The following is a 19,106-nucleotide window of genomic DNA, read 5'->3' on the forward strand; positions in this document are numbered from 1 at the left end:
ATGACAATAGTAGTACTGAGAGTGATAATGATAGAAAGAGAATGCAAGATGGACAGGGAAATGGGCAGGGGAGTCAGGGTAGACAGGGAGACACAGTATAAGGAGAGTGGATGTTGGAAGTAGTAGTGAATGTGTGTATGAGGATGGGGATGATCAGTATGATAATGAGATGGCCTGGGATGTAGTTGAGTCTGAAGAGATACACAGGTTAAGTGATGATAAAGGCAATTAGGAATAGTTAGGTGTGGGGCAATCACATCATACAAGTGCCATGGCCAGGACAGGCCATAGACCTAAAAGTGAACTGCTGTGTTTATTTACAAATACGAGGAGCATCAGAAACAAGGTAGATGAAAGGGTTTTGTTAGCTGAGTGTACTCACCCCAAAATTGTTGGAATAAGTGAAACATGGTTGGATAAGGATAGATCTGACCATTTCATTGAATGATGTGATTGTGAGTTAGATTTCGCACTCCCTCCATCATGATATCTTGATGGGGGAAAACGGAAGGGTATGACTTTTCCATGAGGATAGAAAGGACAAGAGGGTAGTGGTGGTGTGTGTGTGTGTGGGGGGGGGGTTTCTGTCAATGATAGTGGGCAAAGAAAGTCCACACAAAGTGAAGATGTGAGATGTAAATAGTGGCAATGGTTTTGAGTCAGTATGGTGTGAGATGGAGGTTGACAGGAAGAGATATTTAATTGGATGTTGCTATAGGCCAGGGAAAGTGGAGGGAGGTAATAAAGAAATGTATAAGCAACTTGGATCAGTGAACAAGAGAAGGGTGATTTTAATTATGGCTGTACAGATTGGAATGAAGAGACATTTTGGAATAAGAAAATGAATTTTTTGAGTTTTTGAGAGACAACTATCTTAGACAGTAAGTAAAGGAGATAGTCGTCTCTCAAAAACTCAAAAAATAAAACCACCTTAGATCTGACCATTTCATTGGATGATGTGATTGTGAGTGGGGTTTTGCACTCCCTCCAGTTAGTGAGAGTGATCATGAAGTGATAACCTGGGTTGTGGCTAGCCATATAGAGACCTCTGTGAGGAAAGGATATATGTGGAGTTACAAGGCTGGTGATTATGAAAAGCTTAGAAGACAGCTTGGAGCTATAGCATGGATTAAGTGGAAAGAGATAAATGCTATGTGGAAACCGACCAAAAGATATTTAACATCAATATGGGAATGTATTCTGAAGGTCAAAAGAATGAATAAAGTAGATGTCAAATGGATGAATAAAGGGATTAAGCATGGAATGTGGAATTTATTTATTTATTCTTATGGCAAAAAGAATACAAAACAGCTATAGGTCAATGTCCAATCCAGGGCCTCATCCGTCACCTTGTGGATGTCTTAGGGGTTACCATGAAATTAGCACCTTGGGTAGTCATTCACAATATGAGTGATCATCTGAGCTATGGGGGAAACAATCATAATAAGGGTGGTCTGACAGTTTCCATTTGTGTAGTAGGTAGCCACATCTGCTGTGGTTAGTTCTGATCCTGTTGACAGATGACCAAATCTTCCTAGAAAGAGCAAAACAAGAGCAAAACAAAAAAGAGCTGCAAAGCACAGGGATCTTCAGCAATCTCCCAACATTTGTTGGGAGATTGTTGGACCAGTGTTCTCTCCACATGTCAGATGCTGATGGTAAGGCAGCTGAAGAGAGTTTGTCCATAGACCAGAAAGGATTTCTTGATTTAGGCGAAGACTAGGTGGATTTTTGAGTCTGGTGCAGAGGCAGGAGTGGGTTGCTCATTACTTTATTAAATATTTTAATCGAGGCTGTCTTCTCCATATATTTGGTGGAGTAATGTTGGATGTGACAGCCAGCCAGGGCAGAGGGGCACTTCTCAGTGTCCCACTAATTCACAGTTTAGCTGGGTGTCTATGATGTTAGTGGTCACACTTCTTTCCTAGACAGGGGCATAGTATTCTGCTGCAGAGAATGTGAGGGCTAGTGTAGACGACCTTAGGACTTCTTCCCCACAATCCCAGGTTATTTCAGCAAGTCTTGAAATGATGTTATTTCTTGTTTTAATTTTGTTGGACAGGTTGGTGATGTGCCTTTCATAGGTTAGGCTTCTGTCCAGGCTCACTCCAAGGTATTCTGGGTGAGGCTCATATTCTACCATCTTGGCGCAGAAAGAGAGGCTGAGGTGTCGATTCACCTCTGCATTGTTTAGGTGGAATGCTGTGGACACAATTTTTGTTGGATTTGGCTTCAGGTACACTGCTTGAAGTACTCTTCCAGGATGTTTAAGTCTGTGTTCAAGGTTGTTTCCAGGTTGGCAAAGGAGGTAGACTGGTGTAGGATTGCTAGGTCATTGGCATACATGTATTTGCTTGAATTGGTATGTAGGACATGTAGATTTTGAAGAGTAAAGGGGCTCTGTGTTAGCCCTGTGAGAGACCATTGTGGAGGAATCTGGGCCTGCTCTTTTTTCCACCAATATGGACCCAGATCTTTCTGTTGGAGAGAATGGATTCGAAAAGCTGGAAAGTTTTTTTACACCTTATAATATAGCCTAGCTTTAGGAAAAGGCCTCTTATCCAGACTGTGTCATAAGCTGATGTTAGGTCAATGAAAGTGACTGGATTTAAGTTTTTTCTGGAAGCCTACTTCAATCTGCACTGATGGTACATTGCTAATGCTTCAGACACAAAAAGCCCCAGAGATGTCTCACTGGTAGCATGAAGCTAATGTCTCCAACCAGGCATCCAAAGGTACCAAGCCTCCTGGACCACATGCAACAACCATGGAAAATGAAATTTGGAAGAAGAAGAGGTATTATGGAGGCAGCACAAATGAATAATGCTAGCAACCAACTGCATGAGGAGTATAAAGAATAGGCCAGAAAGTTGACTCAACTGATAAGAACTGCAAAACTACAGTATAAGTATAAATTAGAAAATAAGACCAAGAAAGTTTTTCAGATATGTGACAAGTACAAGAAAAATGATTATGATAAGATGATGTTAATGGATGAAAATGGTAGAATGGTAACTGCCGCACAAACCATTGTTGAGGCATTCATATTTCATCCTCATCAGGTTGAAATCATGAAAAACTCAAATGTAGAGGACGCAGGAGAGGATGGCTTAATTGTGAGTGAGCAAGAGGTATATGAGGAAATAAATAATTTTGATATCAATAAGGTGATAGGATTTAATGACATATCACCATGTGTCTTAAGGGAATGTTAATAAGTCTTAAAAGCACAGGTTCCAAAAGAATGGAAAGAAGGTAAAACTGTTCTACTGATAAAATTGTGGCTACAAATTATAGGCCAATCTGTATATCTGGGGTTGGGGTTAAGGTACTGGAGAGATTAGTGAGAATTAGGATATAGAAATGGGTTGATAACAGCAGTATTCTCTGTAGGGGTCAGCATGGGTTTGTTAAAGGAATCATGTTTTACTAACTTACTTATGTATTATAACAAGGTGATAAATCTCTTGGACAAGGGAGATTCATATACAGTGGTATACTTAGATTTTGCAAAAGTGTTTCAGAGACAAAAAGATAAATTGAAAGAAATGGGATTGGACAACAGACTAATGAGTTGGATCAGTAACTGGCTGTTAGATATCAGAAATTTGTATATGGGGCTGCAGTGTCCCAAAGTAGGAGGGGTCACTAGTGGTATGCCACAGGGATCTGTATACAACTTGAACAACAAGACATTGTTGTTCAAGTTGTATATTAATGATATTGGAATGGGTTTAACTGGTGATATGCAGCTGTTTGTAGATGATGCGAAATTGGGGAGAGCAATGCAGAGTTAAGCAAATGTTATGACTTTACAGGAGGTGTTGAATAGACTGTATGAATGGGAGGGTAAGTGAAACTATCAGTTCAATCTTGCAAAGTATAAGGTTTTAAAATTTGGGAAGCAACAATGGTATACACCTGATGGGGAAACTTTAAAGAAGATAGAGGAAATGAAAATTTGGGAGTAGTGGTAGAGGACAAAGATCTCAAATTCAGGAGTCACATTGCACAAGTTGTGCAGTCGTCACATTGGACAATGGCAATGATGCAGACATAAAGAGGTTATGATTTCATTGTATAACACTTTGATCAGGCCTCATATGGATTATTGTGCACAGATTTAGTCACTGAGTTTTCATGATGACAAGGATAGGTTAGAAAAGGTCTAGAGAAGATTCACAAAAGTGGTCAGTGGTCTTTGAAATATAGAGTATGAGGACAGATTGAAAGCATGTAAATTGCAAAGCCTCATGAACAGGAGGAGGGTGGGGGATATTAACTGAGACATATAAGTTAATCAGGGATTGTTATAAGGTTGACATGGAAGAAATTTTTCATAGAATGGAAGGGGGTATAGAACAAGAAACCATCTCTGGAAACACAGTAAAACCTGATACTGTGTTTCCAGACTTATGATACTCAAGTTTCATACTTTTGTGTCTGGCAAATACCACATGCATTTTTTAAAGAAATTATTATTTAATTACTAGTTTATTATTATTATCATTATTTGACCATAGAGTGGTCATGGGAGATGTATACTCTCTATGCCAAAAGATCATCGAACAGTGCCTTGAACATTCACAGTTTCTGCACTCACCAGCTTTCAGGCAATGCATTCCGATCACAACCACTCTCAAGATCTACCCTTGCCACCCTTTGCTCTATGAAATATCTTCTCCACATTAACAACCTCTCACCAACTTACATGTCTCAATCATATCTCCTCTTCTTCTATTCATTGCCTCAATTTCTCCTTGTATCTGACATTCCATAGACCTGACACTAACTTATCAAACCTTCTTCCCCCTGAAAACCAGACAGCCAAATCGGTGCACAGTAGTCCAGGCGTGGCCTAATCAAAGCCTTATAGAAGAGAACCATAACTTCTTTGCCTCTGAACGCTAACATCCTCCTCATTATTGCCATAATTCACTGGGATGTTCTTACAATTTTAGCAATGTGATCCCTAAACTTCAAGTCTCTGTCCACCATTTTTGTGTACTTCCTCAGATTAAAAAAAGTATACACAGAGAGGGAGATTTTCTGAATTAACAATTGTTATTATTCAAATTAAACTTAAACTCATAGCGAGATTTCAAATGGGTGGCTCATTGATGCAGTTTGTCATATGAGTTCTCTCATAGCCTAATTCATTAATAAGCATGGCTTTTATATATGCTGCCCATAGCTCATTTAAGATGAGACCCTGGTTTTTATTACATCGAGTAGATGTTGTATCATCTCACTTGCATCTTTAAATCTACGTACATAACTGTCAAATTCTATGTATGGCAGTTTACTCAGTTGCCAGTATACTTAGTGTTTTTTCTTTGGTTGTGTGAAATACCAGTCTTCATTTAAACCCTGCTTTTCCTTCACATCCTTGACGTGTTCTTTATGAAGGAATTTTCCATTGACCCTGCCTGTAGCAAATGCTGCAAGTACAGAAGATTTTGTACTCCCTGTTGCTTAATAGGTGGTTGAGGTTGCTTTGGTGATCTTAACATCATGGATATATGGATATTTTTTGTTGTAGTTGAAAGGTAACATTTAAGTTGTATTGTTTTACAACTTTTGCTATTTTATCTGTAACATTTTTAATGCAATGTAAAGAAGGAATACAACTACACAACTACAGAACTTCTGTAGTTGTATTGTTGTTGTATATGCTCTGGAAATATATGATGGCCTATATAAGATGCTATTGATGGCTCCAAGATTGTATCTATTTTTTGGAGAATGTCATTAAGATATGTTATTTTATTTTTTAAATCATAACTTGACATTGCAATGGCTCTGCCTTTAAGGTTTTGATTATGTCTCACTTTTCCCATGCTATGCGAAAGAGTGTGGTGTAGCATATAAGCATATAGATATCATCTGTTATTGAGCTTTTTCCTGTATACTTCAAATAAAAGAATACCATGATTTTTACTAAGATGAAGGAAAGGGATCTGTCTTTTTTCTGCTTCTAACATAATTGGATTTTTTGGTATAAATAGTTGAATAATTCTGTAAACTTGTGAAGGATAAGCTTCTGAGCCCAGCCAAATGATGACGATGTCATCAACATACCTAAGCCAAAGTCTTGATTTTGTGTGATCATGTTGATAGTTTGTTTAAATGTCTCCATGTGTGTATTTTCCAAGCGCAGTGAAATGGGTGCACCCACGACTGGGTTTTCAGTCTGTTAATAACAGAGATCTTGAAATTTGAAGAAAGTGTTCTCTATACAATGTTTAAAGGGTTTCATAATATATCAGGTGGGAAAATATCTTCTACGATTGATATGGAACACTGGTCTTCTCTTGGACTGGTTGGATTACAGTGTATTGGTGCAAGACAGAAAAGGTCATACTATGCAAATGTTACAGCAGTACACAAGATATTAATAATCAGAGATAAATTAGTAAATAATATGTATGTACAAAAATTAACTTAAGCAATGCAGTATTTACATAATCAAATCAATTTGTATAAATGAATTCTTTGCAAAAAGTTAAAAATGTCATGCAATTTGTCTGAGTCTGATAACATCTCCCTGAGTATATATGGCTTGGCTAGATAGGTAAAAATTTCATTATTCTCTTGTGTGAAGTGCTTGCACTCCACCAGATTATGAAAAATGGTAAGATGTGTGGAAATACTTTTATTGGAATTATATTGATCAAGTGCATATAATAACAACTAAGTTATACCAACTAGTTTCACCAACTAAGTCCGTTGGCATCTTCAGGTTACATAACTGATGTACGGCACTAAAAAGTAAAAAACTGTTACAAACTATAATCAACCGATTCCAATTATATTAAACAAAGAACAGAGCGCGTACAATACATTCATAGAGCGTGGATGACATCACTTGTTGTTATTTAGGAACGTTCTATAGTTGGCACTATAATTTAGTTCTGGCGAGTTGAAGGATCTGATAAGGGTCTTCCAGATCAGGGGCAAGATTAGTCCTTGGTTCCTGTTAAGGTTTTGTATACAGCGGGCAACTGTTGTGGCCTCCTTAAAAATTTGGGAGCGGAAGTCCTCGTCCATGTAAGGAATTGTGCTTCTATCCCACTCTATGGTATGGTTCGTTCTTGAGAAATGAAAAGCTAACCCTGATTTTTCTTCTCTGTTATTATTGACATCACCTATGTGTTCTTTTTGCCTAATTTCAAGGCTCCTTGAAGTTTGGCCAATGTAATTCAAGCCCACGAGAATGGTATGTTATAAACTCCAGCATATTTGGAGAAAGGGTGGCTATCTTTTGGAGATCTTAAGAATTGTCTAATCGTTTCTGTGGGTTTAAAGGCCACTCTTATTTTATGTGGTCTAAAGAGTCTAGCAATCTTATTGGAAACTGTCCCTAAGTATGGAATGATGATGGTAGAAATATAACGTACATCATCTTGTTGTCTTTGTCGGGGTTCAGAGAAAAGTATCTTGTGGACGAGTCTTCGAGGAAATCCATTCATGGTAAGGTTGGTGGATATCAGGGATAGTTCTTCCTGGAGGTCTTGTTGAAGAAGATAACCAATTATCATTTCTGGACACTTTAATTAAGAAGCTTCCGAATGGTGGCATCAACCTCTCAGTTTACCGTAACCTACCAATACAGGACGTTATTTACATTTCACTTCCTCACACCACATTTCTCAGAAACTTAGTATTGTACACATGTTGAAGAACCGTGCCTCTCTCCTTACAACAGATCAACAAGACCTCCAGGAAGAACTATCCCTGATATCCACCAACCTTACCATGAATGGATTTCCTCGAAGACTCATCCACAAGATACTTTTCTCTGAACCCCGACAAAGACAACAAGATGATGTACGTTATATTTCTACCATCGTCATTCCATACTTAGGGACAATTTCCAATAAGATTACTAGACTCCTTAGACCACATAAAATAAGAGTGGCCTTTAAACCCACAGAAACGATTAGACAATTCTTAAGATCTCCAAAAGATAGCTACCCTTTCTCCAAATATGCTGGAGTTTATAACATACCATGCTCATGTGGCTTGAATTACATCGGCCAAACTTCAAGGAGCCTTGAAATTAGGCAAAAAGAACACATAGGTGACGTCAATAATAACAGAGAAGAAAAATCGGGGTTAGCTTTTCATTTCTCAAGAACGAACCATACCATAGAGTGGGATAGAAGCACAATTCCTTACATGGACGAGGACTTCCGCTCCCGAATTTTTAAGGAGGCCACAACAGTTGCCCGCTGTATACAAAACCTTAACAGGAACCAAGGACTAATCTTGCCCCTGATCTGGAAGACCCTTATCAGATCCTCCAACTCGCCAGAACTGAATTATAGTGCCAACTATAGAACGTTCCTAAATAACAACAAGTGATTTCATCCACGCTCTATGAATGTATTGTACGCGCTCTGTTCTTTGTTTAATATAATTGGAATCGGTTGATTATAGTTTGTAACAGTATTTTACTTTTTAGTGCCGTACATCAGTTATGTACCCTGAAGATGCCAATGGACTTAGTTGGTGAAACTAGTTGGTATAACTTAGTTGTTATTATATGCACTTGATCAATATAATCCCAATAAAAGTATTTCAAGAGCTTTTTAGTCAAGAAAATTAAACGTTTTTTAACAAGATGTGTGTTACATTTTTCACACACATAGGTGGGTCACCAGCCCTCGGTAAATAAGAAAGTTCTCTCTCTCTCTCTCTCTCTTTTGTTTCTATGGTGACTAAACTGCCAATGCTTAATTTCAGGATTAATATCAACTGGATGTGGATTATGCACAGCTATATTTCCCAGATAAAGTTTTCACTTTATCTGTGAAAACACAGATAAAGAATTCACTGAATCTGTATTAATAACACATTTCTGGTAGCGGTTTTCTTTTATATGCATAAGTGAAAGCTGAATGGCATGCAAATCTGCTATATAATTACTGCACTGAAGTGGGACCTGGTTGGAGACAGTAATGTTAGGAAACACGGCAGCACAGCCAAAAGAGTGTCAGTTCTTGAACCATCAGTATAGATGGGCAAGAAATCAGACTGGACTGCTCTATGTGCATTAAACAATTGCAGGCAGACATAAGATGGAGCTAAACTGGTCACACTTAAACAGTGCCTTGGAGAACACCCTGTTCATGATGATATGAATGAGATAGCTTAATTCCCACTCTGACTTGTAAAGTTTGCCTGGACAGAAAGATTTTAATAAATACAGAAAGGTGTCCTCTGAGACCTAGGTCATAAAGGTCTTTTTAATATGCCATATCTCTAGGATGTGTCATAAGCTTTCTCCATGTCAAAGAACACTGAAACCAGATGTTCTTGTTTCAGGAATGCATCTTTTATGCAAGTTTTTAAATGGACCAAATGATCCAAAGTTGAACGATGTCTATGAAAGCTGCATTGTGTATTGGAGAAAAGATCACTACTTTCTAAATACCAGAGAAGTGTGGCATTAACCATTTTTTCTAATATATTACAAAGGCAGCTGGTGAGAGTAATAGGTCAATAATTATTTGTTTATGTTGAATCCTTTCTGGTTTTGGTATAGCAATGACAACTGACTCATGCCAAGAATCCAGAAACTCTTCCTCTGCAAGTATTCTGTTGTATGATGAGAGAAGAATAAGATCTATAGAAGATGATGGAAGATGTTTTATCATTTCATAATGGATGTCATCAGGCTCTACTGCACTAGGTTGAGAGAGAGTAAAAGAGCTCTTTTTGGTTCCTTCTAAACAAATGGATGAATGTATTGCTTCAATCCATTATGATATGAAGCTATTGCTGAAATTTTTGACAAACTTTTCTCACAAAGTGTGTGCAATAGTTTGGGGATCAGCAATAACATCCATTATGGTCTAAGATAGAAAATGGTATGTTCTATATCTAGCTTTCATTTCCAAGATTTTATCCCATACAATTTTTGCACTGGTTGTTTGATTAATTGATTAGGTAAACTGGATCCAAGATTGTTTTTGACTCTGATGTCTCACATAATGTGATTTAGCTCGAGCAAGCCTAAAAGCTATTGAGTTTGATGTGGTGTGGTATCTACAAAATATACCCCATCTCTCTGTTGACCTTTTTTTGGCTGCCTGGCACTCTGGGTTTCACTAAGACTTTGGATAAAATGGAAACTGAGATGAAGTTATTGGAATTGAGGCTGTTGCTGCTTGGACAATACAGTCTGTTACATAGATCACTGCTTCATTGATAGGTGTTTGATTGACCGTATCGTCATTAAATTTTGCAAGATGGGAAAAGTATTCCAGTCAGCATGGTCCATTATCCATTAGAAGAACATAGATTGTATGAAGACATTGTGCAAATAACAGGAAAATGGTCACTTCCTTAAATGTTGTCTTCAACATCCCACGTGAGCAGTGGAAAAATGGCAGGTGAGCAGACTGTACGATCAATTGCAGAATATGACCTGATAGGCATGTGCAAGAAAGTACTGCGTCTATTATTCAAAAGAGAGAAGTCATTATTGTCAAGGATTCATTCAATGATATGCCCATTTCTGTTAGCACCATCCCACAGAGTGTGTCATGCCGATTAAAGTTCACAAATAAGAAGTATGGGTTCAGACAATTCCAAGATAAGGTTATCAAGATTGATTTCATTTAACTCAGGACTCCGTGGTAAACAAATTGAACAATGCAGTCTGTTACATATATTACTGTAATAAGAAATCACATGGATAAGTGAATCGCTACTGCATCCAGAGCAGTTTTAAGCTGGATCTGTTGGAAGGGAGTATGATTGCCCACTAAGATTGCTACTCTACATTAAGCAGGACATCTCCAGTCCTGTTCTTACAAATAATAGTCAAATTCCTTAAGGTAGGATCCTCATTAGATCTTAAATATGTTTCCTGCAGACAGAAACAGAAAGGTTTGTGTTTCTGCAGTAAAATCTAGATATCAGCAATATTCTGGCAAAACCTACGACAGTTCCATTGTAAAAATTTTCCTATTCTTAGCTTTGTGGCCTTGTCCAGTTTTTGGGAGATTGAGAGCTTACCTTAGTCATTTTTCAAAATCAGTTGATTTGTCATCAACTGATTTTGGGAATTATGGAAGACCCATCTCTTCCTCTGGTAAAATATTAAATACTTTGGATGTGTCAGGATCAGTTGTTAAGTTTAATTTACTTTCAAAGTATATATTTTTTTCTGTGGGGGGGGGGGTCTGGTGGTTTATCTTTAATTAACATCATTGCCATAATTTCTTGATAAGCAGATTCTCATCGAATGGAACCATTTTTGGAGTTTTTTCTAAAGTGAGATGGTATGCCATGCGAATGATGCGCTCAGCAGAGAAGCACTCATAATCATAAAGTTCAGGTATAGTGAAATTATCAAATGGTAGAATAGACATACAGTTTGAGATGCTGCAGACATTTTCTTTGTTACCACCTTCTCAACATAAGAGGATCTCAGAACAAGTGTAGTGGTGGTAGCTAACTTCCTTTTTGCATCCTGACATGATATTATTATTATAAGAGAGACCTCCAGGAAGTCAGGAACTCATCGAGGGAGACCATGCTATTTGCACATGTTCTTGATTCTTGAATTCATTCACCCTAATTGTACACACAACATCCAATGGCAATCCATTTCAATCATGCACTACTCTCTGAGAGAAAAAACTAGCCCTCATTCCCCCCCCCCTTCTTGACAGCATTCATTCTCAACTTTCAAGGATGCCATCGTGTCCTTTCCCCATCCTCCATAAAATTAAAAATTCCATCTACTGAAATTCTGTATAACTTGTTCAGAAGTTTGTAAAGTCTCAATCATATCACCCTCCTCTTTCTCCTGTTTGCTAATGTCTGCAGCCCACAAATCACAATCTATCTTCATAATCAGTAATTCACAATCATGATATCATTTTTGACAAGTTTCTTTGCACTCTCTCAACTGTATCATAATCACCATGGAAACCAGGAGACTAGACCTGCACACAATAGTCCACGTGAGATCTTATCAAGACCTTGTAAAGAGGCAAAATGACTTCCTTATCTTTAGATGTCAAGATTTGTTTCAGCATTGCCATTATTCACTGAGTTGTATTTACAATTTTTGCTATATGACCCTTGAACTTCAACTTCTTGTCTATTAACACTCCAAGATCCCTAATTTCATCAGTTTCTTCAAGCATAATCCCACCAATATAATATGACATCAGATATCTAATATTTAACTTTACAATATTTAAAATATCTAACTTTACATTTATTAACATTGAAATCACAGCCATTTTCACATGCCCACAGTTCCAGCCTCTTCATATCATTCTGCAGGTACTGCATACCAGCAGCACCGTACCTATCTTTGCATCATCGGCAAATAACTATATTATTATTATTATTATTATTATTACCATCCCAAGACCTCATGGAGTCAAAGACTCATCTGGGAGGTCCTTTTATCACACACACAGCTCATCATACCGTGTTTTAAACACATTCAAACTCTTTGCAGACACCACATTCTCAGGCAATGTATTCCAATCATTCACAACTCTGCACGAAAAAAACCTGCTTCTCACTCCCCTACTCACACCCTCTTTATACAGTTTCCAGGGATGACCTCTGGTTCTCCCCTGATCTCCCACTATTCTCTGTAAAATTCTCCAGCATTGATCCTATAACAACCCCTTACCAACTTGTAGGTCTCTATCATATCTCCCCTCTTCCTCCTGTCCACCAGACTCTGCAAATTACATCTTCTCAATCTTTCCTCATACTCGACATTCCAGAGGTCAGAAACTACCTTAGTCAATCTCCTTTGGGCCCTTTCCAGCATCTCTTCATCCTTCTGAAAACCCGGTGACCTATATGTTGCAAATTCTTCCCAATGTGATTAATGTACAGAGTGAATAATAATGGACTAATGACTGATCTTTGAGGCATACAATTTATACAACAGTCTTCCATGCTGTACTGTCAAAAGCCTTATCAAAATCCAAAAGTATCATGGTGCATCCATTCTATAATAATGATAACATTATTATAGAATGTGAGCAAGTTGCTAAAACATGACCTTCCCTTAGTCATGCTGTTTGTTGCAAAGTAGAGATTCTCTGCCAACCCATTTCTGAATGTGAGCCATAACCAACTTTTCCAAAATCTTCACCACCAACTCCTGAGATACTGATTGGTTGATAGTTGGATACATTGGTCTTTGCACCACCCTTGTACAATGGGATTACCATACATTCTTTCCACTCCTGTGGAATCTTACGTGTTCTGAGACTCAAATTATATAGCCAGGTCAAAGGAATTAAGAATTATTTACACATTAGCACATGAAAAGTATATTTAATATACTCCCAAATATTTTAGTTTGAAAATAACAAACTATCATCAGTGGCTAGACAGAAAGCAGTTTTTTTACAAGGTAGAATGCAAACAATTGATCGTTCAAAATTAGAATGAGTAGCATGATGTTATATCATTAATCACGATATCATTTCACTGAAGACAGGAAAACATAAGAATGCAGAGTAGTTACATGTATAATTTACAATGTCATACAAAAAACTTAATTTATAAAATCATACTAAAGATATCATTAGACAGATGTAGTATCTAGAAGGTCTTCATTAAAAATAAATAAATAAATAAATAAAATAAATAATAATAATTAATATGTTATTCAGATCAAACTTTCCCATATTTTTGACATAAGATAGACAGTCATTACAGTTCAGGTTAGGGCAGTCAAGTAAGGCCTCAGCACTCTCTTTAAATAGGCATTTGAATTTATACTGACATCTGTGTTGAAGGCAAGTTTTGGACCAGAGAATGTTGTGGTATGTGTCTATTCCATGTTGTGCCAATCCAGACTTATCAGATTTGTTGTGAAGAATATAAGATTGATGTTCTTGTAATCTTTTTTCTATAGAGCGTCCAGTTTGTCCAAAGTAAGAAAGATGCCAGTTACATGGAATTTGGTATACACCAGGAAGAGACATAGTTGAGCGTTTATCTTTGGATGAGGGGAAATAGGTGAATATTTTATTAATAGGAATACAAGTAGCTGTTAGATCATATTTCTTTAAAATTCTTGAAATTGGTTCTGAAATTCTGGAAATATATGGGATTGGAACTCGACATATTGATTCTTTGTTATTCTGGTTTGGCTTGTAGGAGTTGAACAGATGTTGTGTAGTCCTTTCAGAGAATCTATTTAATTTCATTGTATTGTTTGATAGTAGAAAGTTCTTTCTGCAAAAGATGAGGAGTAGAACAATTAGTTCTGGCTCGCTGAATTAAATATTTGATGATTCCTGTCTTTTGAGAAGGATGATGTGCAGATTGTTTGAGAATGTAACGTCCAGTAAAAGAGGTTTTTTTTTTTGTAAACTGATGTAGTCAAATTTCCTAATAGTGAGTGGATGAGAAGGATGTCTAAAAAGGATAATTTGTTGTCTTTTTCAATTTCCATGGTGAATTTGATATGATGATGTAAAGTATTGATTTTGGCTAAAAAGGAAGGTAAAGAATCTCGGTTGTGAGTCCACACTGCAAAAATGTCATCTATATATCTAACCCAAAAAGAAGGTTGAGGGTATATAGATGAAAAAAGGATGTCTTCTAAATGCTCTAATTAAAAGTTAGCTAGAGCCTGGGAAAGTGGACTTCCCATGGCAGTTCCTTCTACTTGGTTGTAGAATTTGTTTTGACACAAGAAATATCCAGAGTGCATTACGAATCCGAATAATTGTACAATATCTTGTGGGAAGATGTCAGTAAGTAGTTGTAAAGTCTGTTTGAGAGGTATATTTGTGAATATAGATTCTACACTGAAGCTCACCATAAGATCAGTAGGTTGTAAAGAGACATTTTTTAATTTGTTTAAGAAATCCGAAGAGTTTTTTTTTATAAAAGAGGGAGATTGTCTATATGTGATTTCAATAAGTTTGCTAAATATTTGGCTATGCAGTAAGTAGGTGAATCAATACAGTCTACAATAGGAAGGATAGGAATGTCTGTTTTGTGGATTTTTAGAAGACCATAAAACCTAGGAGGTCTTACAAAATGAGTTTTTTAAGCTTTCTATGGTGTTTGCTTGAACTATGGTGGTTGTTTGAACTTCATCTAGAGGGGAATTTAATTTCTTCAGTTGCCTGTTAGTGGGGTGATGATCCAGTTCTTGGTATGTTGAGTGATCTTGTAGTAAAAGAGAAATTTTTCTTTTGTAATTTGAAGAATCCATAATTACTGTAGCTTTTCCATTGTCTGCTTTAATGATAATAAGGTGACTGTTGCTTCTTAGGGAATGTAGCGCTTTCTTTTCAGATGGAGATATGTTAGATGGAGGAAGTTTGGCTTTAAGTAGAGTGGATGCAACTTCTAGGCAGAGAGTATTAGCTTTTTCACAGGAGAGATGAAATAAGTTCTGTTTGATGTTAAAAAGGAAATCTAAATATGGAATCTATTTAGGGACTATAGAGAATTCATGTCCTTTTGAAAGGATAAGTGTTTCACTATCCGTTAAAGGGCGTCCGGACACATTGATAGCCCAATTATCTGGAACATGGAGAGGCTTGATTTGTCTAGCCGAACAAGGACTTCGAATTTACAGTTTAGATGTTGACAGGAAAATATGGGAAAGTTTGATCCGAATAACACATTAATTATTATTATTTTATTTATTTATTTTTTAATGAAGACCTTCTAGATACTACATCTGTCTAATGATATCTTTAGTATGATTTTATGAATTAAGTTTTTTGTATGACATTGTAAATTATACATGTAACTATTCTGTACTCTTATGTTTACCTGTCTTCAGTGAAATCACATTAACGATATAACACCACGCAGCTCGTTCTAATTTTGAAAGATCAATTGTTTGTATTCTACTTTATAAAAAACTGTTTTTCTGTTTAGCCACTGATGATAGTTTGTTATTTTCAAACTGAAATATCTGGCAGTATATTAAATATACTTTTCTTGTACTAACGTGTAAATAATTCTTAATTTCAAGTCACAAGTTTCTCTCAAAAGTAGGTCAAATGAATAGCCAGTTCAGCTGAACACTCTTTTGACACCTATGTTGATAATTCATCAGCCCCTATTGCTGAATTCTTATTCAGTCTGTACAACAGCTCTAGTATATGCACTCCTCATATGCATGGATTTCTTTATACAGTGAAGCGATAGCGGTGAGTTCAATGTTGCTTATACCAGGTTGATATGATAACTTCTAACAAAATGGCTACTCATTAGTCAAACAATCACTTCTGCATCAGTCACCTGCATATTATCTGCATTCAGCAGAGTTATTCTTTCAAATTCATTCTTTCTTTTACTTGCATGATAAAGATAAAATTCTAACATTAGAATATATTTTGCTCTCTTTTAATTTTTTTATTTCTTTTTCATCTTTTCATTTCTGAATGCATGGAAGTAAGCTGGATTATCTCCCTGATAGTTGACACATTTAGCATTCTTTGCAGAGCAAGATTTGTTATCATGCTCTTTGCTACCACATCGGATGCATATAGTAGAGCAATGGCTGGCAGTTTGGGCATGCCCATATTTCTAACATTTAAAGCATCTTAGTGGATTAGGGATGTAGAGTCCAATAGGACAGTTGAGATATCCTGCTTTTACAGATGTTGGAGACTTAGGTATATCAAAAGTAAAGACGTTAATTATCAGAACTAGGTGATGACCATACCTATGTATCAAGAAGTGTCTCACACCTGTCGCTCCCAAATCTTTAAGCTTTGAACATATCTCTTTATCAGAAACATCAAAGAGATCCCATTTTGATATCACTCCTCTCAAGAATGAGGGATTATTGTGATTGGTATTCTACTCACTGATGGTGCCCTCAGCAGTTTCTCAGAATGTTGCTGACATGATTGTTCCACAAAAATATCACTAGATCGTAGTTTCTTAACAGTTTTGAGAAATCCTGCCAGTCTTTTTAAACTCTTTTGGATAAAGAAGAGTGACATTTTCCATATTGGCTTTTCACTTGTTGCATGGATGATCAGAAACACTGGTACATTTTTACTGCTATCCCATGCTTTTGTTTCTTACTTCTGTTACCAAATGTTGTATCTACAGTATCAACAGTGCTTGGTTAGGACCCCTGAAAAATTTGAGGATGAAGAATTCATGCTCAAGGGGTTTCTGGCTAGGTGCCAGAGCTTTTCACCCACTACAGAGCCTCACATGAATGTCCACTGACTGGCAAGCAGTGACAATGTTTGGGAGTGGAATGCCAGGGCTATCCTGGATGCTACACCAGCACCACAGCAAGCCTTTGGTCCTGATCCCAGACTATATGGTGAGGGACTTATTGCAACCCCGTTGACCTCTGCATGCAGGCCTACTAGCTGACTGATCCTGGCTGGGCCATCGAGGAGTAACTGTCTTGCTGAAGCAGAGACCAGAAAGGGAGACTGCTGAAGCTATCTCTCCCACCACAAGGCAAATGCAGCGGCAGGATATTGGATCCCAGTGATGTAAGAAAGGACAGTAAAAAAAACTCAGGAGAAGTACAGCAAAGAGTGTGGGAAGAAAAACAAACAAACAAAAAAAATTGAAAGAATGAAAAGGGCCAGTACCATTACTGCAAGGTCCCCCTCAACCATGACAGGGTGTCCCACTGAGAAAGATCTTCATTTGAACATTGATAAAAAACTATGTGGGATTTAATATCCCCTTAATTTAAGTAATTGATAAAAAGGCTTGTGACATCAACACTCACCATGATGTTTGTGGAATCCAGTTTCATGTCTTTTATTTTGTTCATGAAATCTTTGGACTTTTTATATACATTTATGTATTGCCTACATGGAGACAGAAAGTGGATGAATATTTACAAAGGTAATATCTTGGTAAATGTCTGGCGTTCACAATATGTCTAAATGGAATATCCTCCTCATGTATTTTTGGAACTCAATAAATACACAGGATGTTTTGAAGTGATCTGTTCTTTGATTTCTTAGACCAGTTGAAAATATCTCTTATTAAATGATTGGTTTTGTCAAGATTAGTCCATGTGAGGTCAATGTCTGTCTATAATTGTTGACATTTGACATCTGAATACCTGAATCCAATACTACAGTTGCTTTCCCCTTTGTTTTCAGTATTAAGATGTTCTCATTCTTTTTAAGATCTCTCAGTGCTTTGTATTCACATTAGAGATATTTCTAGCAGGAAGTTTGAATGAATGAGAATGGCCACTGTTCTTATACATATGTCAGCAAAATTTCTAGGCATTTCATATAAGATCTACTTGACATTTGTCATTATGTTAACTTCATGAATGTACTGGGAAGTTATAGAAAAATTAAATCCTATGGCTAATATATTTTGCTCTGTTTGAGAAAGAATATGCAAAGAAATATTGATTACTATTTTATCTACTGACACCATTGCTTGTTGTTTAATTTTCCTTTTCATGAGATTAGAAATTTTTTTTCTAAAGTGAACATCTGCTTTTTGCAATATTTTCTGCTCAATTGAAGTCAGTCTAGCTAATTCCAAGTTAGTAAATTCCAAAAATCAATTTAAATATTTAGTGAAGCTTACCAAAATGTTGAGGTGTTGATGACTGCCCAGATGATAAAGAAGTTCGACTTCTAAGCGCAGCCTCTGAGAGGTTGGATGGACTGGGCTGTTAAATTTAAAAAATTAAATATTGTAAATACACAAAAAAATCTTATAGCAGTAATGAGATAAATGATAAGTCAATCTGCTTTAAGAAAAAAAACTAATAATATAAACATGACTGATTAATTCATCCTAAACTATTTGAAAACAAAAATATTAATCTTCGTTATTTTGCAATTATTATTATTATTAGCAACTATAAATTCACAACACAGAATATTAAGAAAATAGTTAAATAAATGTTAACTTATTTGCCAATATTATATCGAGCATCTTTAGAGCACAAAAACTATTTGTTACAGTATGCGAACAGCAACAATTTGGTTAACAGTAGAATCAGTTAAAAAAAAAAAAAAATTGTAACGGACACCAGGAACTAAAGTCCTAACTGGCACAATCTATTGCTGGATGAAGAGAGAGAGAGTTAATTAGATCTTAAAATGACTGTCTCCCAGATT

General features: G+C 36.6%; 1 protein-coding gene across 3 annotated transcripts in view; it reads right to left on the reverse strand.

Annotated features, from left to right (window-relative positions):
• The window catches only part of LOC150096281 (transcription factor 12-like), a 620,086-nt gene that overhangs the window by 127,950 nt on the left and 473,030 nt on the right, over window positions 1–19,106 (reverse strand). For all 3 annotated transcript variants that reach the window (XR_016549910.1, XM_090408842.1, XM_090408843.1), the window contains one exon: window positions 18,568–18,652. Coding sequence is in view for 2 of the 3 variants with exons in the window: in XM_090408842.1 (XP_090264968.1) it covers window positions 18,568–18,652 (85 nt within the window). In the remaining variant the exon portion in view is untranslated. The remainder of the gene's footprint in view (window positions 1–18,567; window positions 18,653–19,106) is intronic.

Source organism: Typopeltis vanoorti, chromosome 19, assembly GCF_054136105.1.
Source record: "Typopeltis vanoorti isolate ZY-2024b chromosome 19, IOZ_Tvanoo_1.0, whole genome shotgun sequence".
In the NCBI taxonomy this organism is placed as follows: Eukaryota; Metazoa; Arthropoda; class Arachnida; order Uropygi; family Thelyphonidae; genus Typopeltis; species Typopeltis vanoorti.